This window comes from Phalacrocorax aristotelis, chromosome 1, assembly GCF_949628215.1.
Source record: "Phalacrocorax aristotelis chromosome 1, bGulAri2.1, whole genome shotgun sequence".
NCBI lineage: Eukaryota > Metazoa > Chordata > Aves > Suliformes > Phalacrocoracidae > Phalacrocorax > Phalacrocorax aristotelis.
In genome coordinates, this window is record NC_134276.1 from 211,893,224 (window position 1) to 211,903,093 (window position 9,870).

General features: G+C 38.8%; 1 protein-coding gene across 2 annotated transcripts in view; it reads right to left on the bottom strand.

Moving 5' to 3' along the window:
• The window catches only part of CDC123 (cell division cycle 123), a 56,860-nt gene that overhangs the window by 46,782 nt on the left and 208 nt on the right, over positions 1-9,870 (bottom strand). For both annotated transcript variants that reach the window (XM_075081588.1, XM_075081589.1), the window contains exons 2-6: positions 8,827-8,898; positions 6,510-6,564; positions 5,652-5,684; positions 3,027-3,122; positions 2,210-2,316 (exon numbers count right to left, since the gene is read on the bottom strand). In XM_075081588.1, the coding sequence (XP_074937689.1) occupies positions 2,210-2,316; positions 3,027-3,122; positions 5,652-5,684; positions 6,510-6,564; positions 8,827-8,898 (363 nt within the window). The remainder of the gene's footprint in view (positions 1-2,209; positions 2,317-3,026; positions 3,123-5,651; positions 5,685-6,509; positions 6,565-8,826; positions 8,899-9,870) is intronic.

Below are 9,870 nucleotides of genomic sequence, written 5' to 3' on the forward strand. Positions count from 1 at the left end.
TAAGGTGAAATGACTGATGGTTCAAGGTAACACCCATGCTGTGAAATCTCACAGCATGAGAGCTAGAATGCATTCATTGCCTCTACCACTAAGTCAGCGCTGTCTGCAGAGGGCAAGGTGAGCAGCTGAGGCACTAACTTTACCTGATACAAGATAAAACTTGACAGAAAATGCACTGATTTCAGTCTCAGCAAAGGCGGTCAAGCCAACTCATTCTACCATGCAAATGGCATAAACCAAGAGCACAAACACAAACACAGAGTTGCCACATCTTCTAAATCAAGTGGTGCCTGCCAGACACTTGCTTGTGTCCCAAACTCATTAGAAAGTGGTTAATCAAACAGGAATTCTCCAAGGAGCTCAGTGTATTTTTTGCTGAGCCTCTTTATACGTGAGCATAGTAGAATACAAAACCCATACTATTTAATATTCACAGAGGGATGATATGAAGTGTACAGTTCTTTTCAGACCCACAAGACTCAGTCCTAAAAACAGTTACAACAAAGAACACATTAAATTTTAGTGCTCAACCCTCTGAGCAAACTGTCCTCAGGACACCTGGCCAAGTCACCGAGCCTCCCATCAGGGGGAACCAGGAAAAAAGCTCCTTGGTAAGGCATCAAAGTCTTCTGAGAATCACTATTCACTCGCCTCTGAAATGTAAACTATAAGTTTCTCATCCCTACCAACCCTTTCATTCTCTATATCCCAGACTCATGAATTCTCAATGCTCACAGTTGTTTCCCTAGCCCAACATACTGTTCAAACCATCTTCTCACTCCCAACTTCTCCCCTCCTTCTCACTCTCTTCCCCTGCACCTCCGTGTTGTAGGTTAGACATAATGTAAAACCTAGCATCAGAATGGGACCGACAGCATTGCTAGCACTCCATAAATGCAGAGATAAGGATGAGGATGTTGCTACCTATCATTTTTTTAATGTACCAACAAACTGGGGGAAGAGAGTGTTATTAGAGCTGCAAGAATGAAAAAGCGGCAGTTGCACAGCATTAATGCAACTGGTTCCACATTTTAGACTGCACAATTCTTATCGGTTCAGAAGGACTATTATGCATGGTAACCCTCTATAAAGCACCTAGAACAAGGGTCCTGCATTTGATTGCATGTCCTAAATATTGCAGTAATGTAAATAATCATTGAATAATTACTGGAAGACAATCTCTCAGATACCAAGCCATGGACTGCCCTTTTTCTTTGAAATTCTGCTTTTATGAAAAAAAATAATAGTAATAATAGTAACAACAACATTAGATACCAATAAATTTATTTTCTTTCAGAAAAAGGCTGTATTTTAGAAATGAGTGACATGAATCAGATGCAGGTACTACAGAAGGAAACCATTCCTCTGTAATTACACACCCTCTTCATGTGAACAGCTAAAATAAACCCAAAACACATTGTATTTGTAATTTTGTCTGTAACTATTATCCCTAGTCACAGTTCCTGGAGTGCATTTGTTCAAGAGCTACAAGAACCTGAGTTTAGAAAAAGCTCTAGGGATACATTAGCAGAAGTCTCGGGCATCTTCCAGGCCACCACACAAACTTCAACAGCTTTAAAATTTGGAAGGGACATGGTAAAGTCACCCATATTACCATGAGAAGTGACAACAATAAGGTAGGTAGCAACAAGTAAATGCCAACAGGGGTGGGAGGGCAAAAAACCCCCAATATTAAAACACCACTTGCTCTGGAAAGCAACTCAATAAAAATGGTCTTAGTCCATAGTGTCATTTTGTAGGTACTACTTTAATATAATGTCTTCCTGTTTTGCTTTTTATTTATTTGCATATTAAAATGAAGAGTAATGATATAAGAATAAAGTGGAGGCTGCTCCTCTCCTGTTGACTGAAACAATTCTGGTTTACTGGGAAAGATTCACTCATGGTAATTAAAAAAGAAGATAAGTTGCCTCGCAATTCTCTGCACTAAGCTGGACCTCGCATTTACTTTTGCACAGTGGAGGGAGTCAAAGAAGGAGGAGGGAAGGGGTGGGGGGAACTTCAAATAACAACTTATTACTGCACCTGAACAACTTTTAAACATGAATATATATTTTCATATCTAATACTTATCATTACTGTACAGTAAAAAGTAAGATCTTTCAAAAGAACTGAGAAGTTACCCTCGGAGGGCTGGGGGGTTTTTTGACTGGGTATAAATAAGATTGTCTGCTAGAAATCTACTTACGGCTGAGTGAGGTCACGGGTAATGAAGTCTGAACTCTTGAAGAGGAGGAAGATGTCACTGAGAGCTTTACATTTCAGAGAGCTGTTCATTGCTATCCAGTAGGCATCCTAAGCCAAAGAGGAGATTATCCAAAAACATGCCTTTATTAGCAGGAAGGAATTCAGGCTGCAGATCTATTAGCACTAAATATTATGCAACATTTGAAATACAGGCAGAAAATTGTTTTTTTATTTTGAGGAAAGCTCCACGAGCTGATACAAGACACACAATAGTTACTGCTTTTCTTATGACTGCTCTGCTGAAAACAGAGCAAATCTATTTTTAAAATCTCAGGTTTTGCCTTACTGCTTCCAAGCACTTTCTTGGAAGGTTTGACTGAACATGTTTCCCTTGAGAATACGATACAAGAACATTTGGGTGCACCTATCCTTACGGTATAGCTGCAGTACCTAAAAATAACTAGAGGGAAGTTTATTGGTTTTTTAAAATATGTGGGGTTTTTAATCTTTATCCCAGGCAAAATTTTCAATTAATATCCTAAATGAGAAGAGTCTGACCAGCATACTGTTATCTGTGACAAGGATACAGGGTTTTATGTAAGACAGTGCTGCCTTGCATCAGCCTCACCAAACTGCACCATCTAGCTCTAATCCACCAGAACAGTTTGTGGTATCATACTTCACTGATACATTGACTATCACTCCTTCCTTTATCAGAACCACTAGTCTCTTCTAATTTCCAATGCATTAAGATAAAACAAACAAAAAAGTTCCTTATGATAACATCTGTTACAAGTTTTGGGAGTCAGCATTCTTACCCTTGGAGCACTCCAGTTAAGTTTAGGAAAAACACTACCACCCAAGGAACTTATTGCTTCTTGAACCTTAGCTGTGAACTCAGGAAATTCTGGTGCCTGAACAAAGAACAACAACAATAAAAATATCAATTTCAATACATTAATAGTGAAGTGTAGCCATCTTCTAAATATTATTACAAATACATATTGTAGAAGGAGTAAACATGTCCAAGATCAGGAACCAAGAACCCTACAAAAATAATGTATTTGTAGAATAAATCATTTAAGAATCAACTCCAACATTCTTTCAGTCAGAGAACATTGAAAATACATTTCCAGTTCTCACTCTCAATACTAGCAAGATTCCATGAACTTCAGGGGAAAACCTGGAACTTCGTAATGTTCATCATGAACGCTGCAACAGCTGGCAAACATGCAAACCAAATAAACAGAGCTTAAATACATACCTGTTGTTTTATACCTGATGGTAGATTGTTGTATACAAATAAGATCCAAGAAGATTTAAAAACAAACTCTCAAAAATAGTTTGTTTACAATTAAGCATCTCTTTAAAAAAAATCTACAATACAAATATTGTAGCATTCTGTCAAAGATTAAATGGTAGAAAGAGGTTGGTTCTGTTTTGTAATAGTTTTCTAGTTGCATTTAGGAGCACAGTAAGAGAGCAGAGTAAATCAATTCATAGGCAATTTGAGTGAGAGCTCCTCGTTTAAGCTTTAGTTTTAAAAAATGTTGGTAGTCATATTTTAAGTAATCAGCTCTTAAATTATGTCTTAAAGTAGCTCCTTAACAATATATTGATTCAAAATAGAGAACATACTGCAAAGGTATGGGTTGGACTAGAAAACCTTGCCTTGTAAATATTGTTGTCAATATTGTAAACATAAGGTAGCAGGAAAAAAACTCCTCAGGATGCTATAAACTCCACCCTGAATGTGGTGTAATAGAAAAAAGCAGATTGCTGACCTTCAAAATAATATGAAAGGATTTCAGGCATATGTCAAAGATTTTTCATGTAATAGGATTTATATCAAAAAGTATAAGAACATTGTTTCTGCCTGAGTATTTTTAAACTCAAATCAAAGATAATTTCTAGGCTAAAGCTAACTGATGTCTCTAAAACAACAAAGCCCTCACAGCCACACAAGTGATCACAAAAAGTTCATACATTTTGGCATCTCCTTCCTGCAGCCCCCACAAATGCCAACACTTAAGAAAACCCTCTCACATTTTAGCACAGTGACCTAGACCCAACTTCAAACATTCTGAATCTTTCCTTAGTACTTTACCTAGTCTCCCCATGTGAAACCACACTTGAAACACTGAAAAAGCAATTCTTTTATTTTACTTTGTTTTTAGAGCTTCAGTCAAATCTAGAAATTGTTCCTGCAAGAAGTAAAACTCTTCATCCACTGTATTTTGTTCCAATCTCCTCTTCTTTTGACAGAAGTCAGGAGTCTTACTATATACGTAACACCAGCACATACTAAGCTTCCCTGGAAAAGTGTTACCATCACGTCATTTGATTAATACAAGTGAAGAAATACACACAAGAGGATAGCTCTAAGGCTGTGTAAACACGCTAGATTCTAACATTTCCTAAATTCTGAATGCCTGACTTTGAAGCCATCGATATTAATGCATGTTTTTTTAAACACAGAATTTTCTATAAACCTATATTCTAATTTTTCTTCAGAATACAGAAGGGGCAAAGGAAACAAGTTCTACCTGATGACTCAGGCGAGTCATCAAATCAGAATAATCACAACCACAACCCACCTTACTGCTCCCTGAGCCAAGAAACCAACAGAGAATTATAACCTGGGATTTATCGTCAGTAAGATACAAAAGCCCTAGGCTAACAGCGAATGCAGAACAGCAGTCCCAGTTTTAAAATCTAGGCTATAAATTCTGTGCTAGTATACGTACAACTCAAAGCAGGGCTGTTTATATTGCACCAAATCCAATGTGAGCAATGCAAGACTATGTTGAACATTAGGGAGCTAACAGGCCTGAAGTAATAGTATCAATGACAGACAAGTGACACAAGTATATTAACTCTGGCAATGATAGGGCAACAGCAAGTTTCAAAAAAGATGTTAAAAAAGATCAGGGAAGCCTCGTTTGTACCCATCCTGGTCCTGATTCTAAGCCAGGCACAGTGCAAGCAGGGCATAAAGACAGGAAAAGGAAAAAAAAAAAAACGACAGAAAGAAATGTACTTAGGAGGAAATAATGGCGCAGGTGTAAGAGAAGAGCTGTGAAAATTGAGCTGCAGGGGCTTCGTTTCTTCTGCATCCAGTCTGATTAAGTAATTGGGAGATACTCAAAGTAGTGAAAATGAAAGACAGCTATATTTAGAGCCATACTTCAGTTCATTTCCTATAGTCTAACAAGTGTGTGATTGTTGGGGATGAATAAAAGCATTTTATTTTTAGTTAAATAAAATTAAGCCAGCAAAACTTTTTTAAAGATACAGACATCTACACTGCCAACCATCTAGAATGGCCTGAAAAATGTTAAATACAGCAACAGGTATCTCTAACTGGCAACAAGTTTATATCACAAGGTTGCAGAAAGGATGCTGCCGACAAACCCACACGTTAGGCTTATACAGGACCTTACCTTAAGTGTTGTAGTATTTTCATCATCCGACCACTGTTAAAAATAAGAACAAATCGAAGGTTACTGGTTTCCTGAGACATCCTTTATCATTTATGAGAACACCAGAATTCAAATGGCTTCCTACAACATGTAGATCAAATCATTACCCTGGAGCTCCTGTAGCATAACATCACCATCCTCCAATTATTATGGCTTTATGGCTGTGAATTAAAACAGGAAAAATATTGTACATTCAGCAGAAGTGCTGAAGTACAGAAAAAAGAAGACACCTATATATTTTAATTGTGGATTTTAACACAAACTTGGAGATTTCAGAAATCAGCAGTCTTCCCTGTCTAAAGCTTGTCTCCAGCTCCAGCACTTCTATCCTTAGACCCAGGATCCATCAGTTTCACCTACGTTTCTTTTTCATCTCCTTTTCGTACCTTCTGCCACTTTGTGCTTACAACATTTTTCAGCATTTTTCTTCTAGAATACTCTTCTGAGCTACTACAGCTTCAGAAACTTTCATTGTTTGTTGAAATAACTCCTGCAAATGTATGCCTCCTCCTAATTTTTCAGGGCATGAAACAGCATTAAGTTCAATTCCAACATCCTTCAACGTTCCCTCCTCATTACTACAAATGCAATTATCAAACAATAACAAAAATAAAAAAGTCTTCTGTGAAAGTGCATAGAAACGTTTTAAACCTCCTCTGGCATCACAGTATAAATAATGATGGCTTTAAGTTTTTGAAGGCAACTACCACATGATTATTGTTTTGTGAAGTACTCTCCTCACCTATAAATTATGCAAAAAAGGTTACACATTCATATTTTTCTCGAGAGACTTGACATTAAGTTGCATTTTATACTGACCTGTATTTCCTCTGCATCATCACTCCCCTCCTGAGCATGGTTTGGCGGATCTTCTCTAAAACAAAAAAAAAGCAGGAAAAATTTAAGCACTGGAGTTTGACTTGACCATACACATTGCATTGCCACAGCATCTACCAGCTGTTGGTCTCAAAATGTTTTGTGAGAAGATTAAGCCTCAAAACCCCTGACAGAAAAAAATCAGAGCAAGTCACTAGAGAAAAGTGAAGACCAAACACCCTGGCATTAGACTTGGGCCCTCACCAAAACAACTTCGCTTCTTTCAAATTACCAGATCACTTTCTGCTCTGAAAATGCTATAACTGAAGCTTTTCAACACCCCGTTAATAATTCTTTACTGTACTGTCATAGAAGCACAAATTAAATAAACATTTTTTAATTTAAAAAAAGTTCAGTCTAAATTATGCTTTGCCTCCACACTCCTTTTCAAAGGAAAAATTTAGAAAAACTTAAGTTTCAGATGTTGACCTCTGAACTTCTGGTTCTGAAAAGAAAATGCCCTCACACTCCACACACAGAAAAGAAGATCCTATGGCAAGTGGATACGCAGTCGTTAGCTTCCTCCTGAAAAGCCCCTTTTTCTACACAGGCAAGATCTGCTGTTGTGAACGTTAGCGTAGCTGGGAGAAAGCACTTGATTGCAAATATTCATTTGAAGTTTTAAGTGACTTTTGAAGTTCTTTAGCCAATATAGCTGAATGTGAAGATCTTAAAGGAGAAGAACAAGCTTTTGAAGACGACTCATTCACAGCAAGTCAGCGTAGCAAACCGGACACGTTTAAATGTACATCCCTGCCTGAAGTCAACTCCTCAACAAGCTACATCTGTGCAGTCCCTTAATGTACTTCCACAGGGGTTAAACTATCCATTCAGGTTTTGAGATCTAGAGGTCAGATACCGGTTCACTGAAGATTAAAAGCAGTCTTAGCCTTGACTACAAGATTATATTCACCTCTAGCTTAGTTCAACTCAGAGGAAAAGTGGTTTCTAAAAGGGATTTTAAATTGGAAATATCTTTTAAAAAATGTAGTTTAAGTCAACCATGCAGCTGTCCATTATTCCTTTGAAAGCACAGCCATAAAGTCACACACTCAGTTTCAGCTTTTCCAAAGGCTTATTAAAAAATAAATGGCTGCTGCTAAATAAGTCACACAATTCTGTAGCAACAGGTAACAATATAACTTCTTGTCCAAAATGGTTTAAAAGACAACTGGATACCGTTTATAAAAAAAAAAATTAAAATAAAAAAGACTTTTCATCTTTACAAGATGTTTAAGCAGCTTCAATTTTATATAAATTGATTCTTGAGAAATTAGACACAGCTCCCTTACACTCACAGCCTAATGGGTTGCTCTGTGAGAGGCAAACTACCAGTTAGGAAATGATGGAGTGTGGACTGATTTCTGAGTCTAATCGTTAACAAGATGTATGCATGCAATAATCACTTTACAAGGAAGCCATACAGTAAGAATCTAAGCAGAAAACAAGGAACAAGGCCTGAGTTCTTACCAACTGTTTTTCATATTTATCCACCTCATTCTTCTCCATCCAAAATCTTGGCATAGGTATACATACTGGATATTCAGCCTTGTCAAATGCATGGATTATAGGTAGGCTAATGGTTATACAAACTGAATAATTACTAAGATTTATATTTGGCTTATCTTACTGAGAATTAAACTCGGGTAAGGTCACTTCACCCCTGGATAAGGCAGCAGGCATGTGAATGGTGTGGGACAGGTCAAGCATCTGAACTGGAGCCAACCTTATCAAAGCGACCAAATGCAAACCAGCGGGCCAGGCACCCGAGAGACTGGTAGACTCCACAAGGAAAGGTGAAGAAATAAAACAAAATAACTGTCTCCACTTGGTCTAGAATGAAATGTATTACACGGATTTGGGGGTGAGACACTGGCACAGGTTGCCCAGAGAAGCTGTGGATGCCCCATCCTGGAAGTGTTCAAGGTCAGGTTGGATGGTGCTTTGAGCAACCTGGTCTAGTGGAAGGTGTCCCTGACCATGGCAGGGGGGGTTGGACGAGATGAGCTTTAAGATCCCTTCCAACCCAAACATTCAATGATTCTATGATTTTAGTATCTACATCAGGCACCAGCAAGTCAGGTTTTACTAACAGCAACAGTCAGCCCACTCACATGGTCAGACAGTATGAGGTTTACTGCAGCCAGACTGGTCAAATTTTAAAAACTCATTATGCAAAATATAATATGTATATACAAAATAGCACTGTGAATATAAAATAGTATTAATACTTGGAGGGTGGGGGGACAATGCTGTTTACCTTCCAGAAACCACAAGTGTTCCATCATCCAGCAAATATTCTTTCACATTCTCCGGTAGGGGAAGTATAACACTGGAAGAAACAGAGCATTTCTTTAATAATTTATTATTAATATTACTTGTTAAAATTATAACAAGAGTTGACTAAAAATAATTTGTTTTTTAATAGAACATACCTCAATAACAGTACGTTTCATTCTCTAACACTATGAAAAAAACCATTTCTCTTTCTCCCATCTCATCCCTTCCCAAAAAGCAATGCCCATTTTTCCTCCAGGGAAGTAGAGGAGAAAGAGGCAAAAATTTTAGATGAAATGCACAATGCCCCACTCCTTCAAAGCTCCAGGAAATTCTAAGAAAGAGCATGTGTGGCGGTGAGAAGGAAACAACACATTGCTCAAACCCTTCTGAGATCCAAACCAAGACTTGCCTATTCCACACGAATGTTCCAAAAATACAGGACTATCACTAAACTTACCAAAAATATGCACATGCTAAACACCCAAAACCATATAAGATTAAATGCTTTGATTACTAAGAGCCTGATGTCAGCACTTTTTGATCCAACAGGGCAACTACCTTGAGTTTGACTTTCCTAAGTAGTTCTCATATACACCTTGTGACCTACAGCAGCATCTCAGAAACTGCAGAATTTGCTGTAGCTTCCAGAAACACACAGAAACACAAAGGCAGCCACTTGGTTTGGGTGCTCTCTGCCTCAGTTTCTTTGAGCACCCGAGTGGGAGCAGCAGCAGTGTGGTTATCAGGGGTGCCCAGTGTGGAACCCCAGCAGTGAGGAGGGAGCACAGGAGTGTTGGCCTGCCCCGGGGCTACCCAAACTCCCCCTCAGAGTGTGGGTCTGAGACCCCCGCTCCGAGGACTCCAGATCAAGCCTTCCTCACCTCATCCCAGCACTGCACCCCACATCCCACTCGACCCTGCCCCGACACAAGCCCATTCCCAGCCCCACACAGCCCCCAGACCCGCCCCGCACGGCCTAGGCCTGCCCCTAGGCCTGCCCCCAGCCCCGCACCGCGCCCCTCAC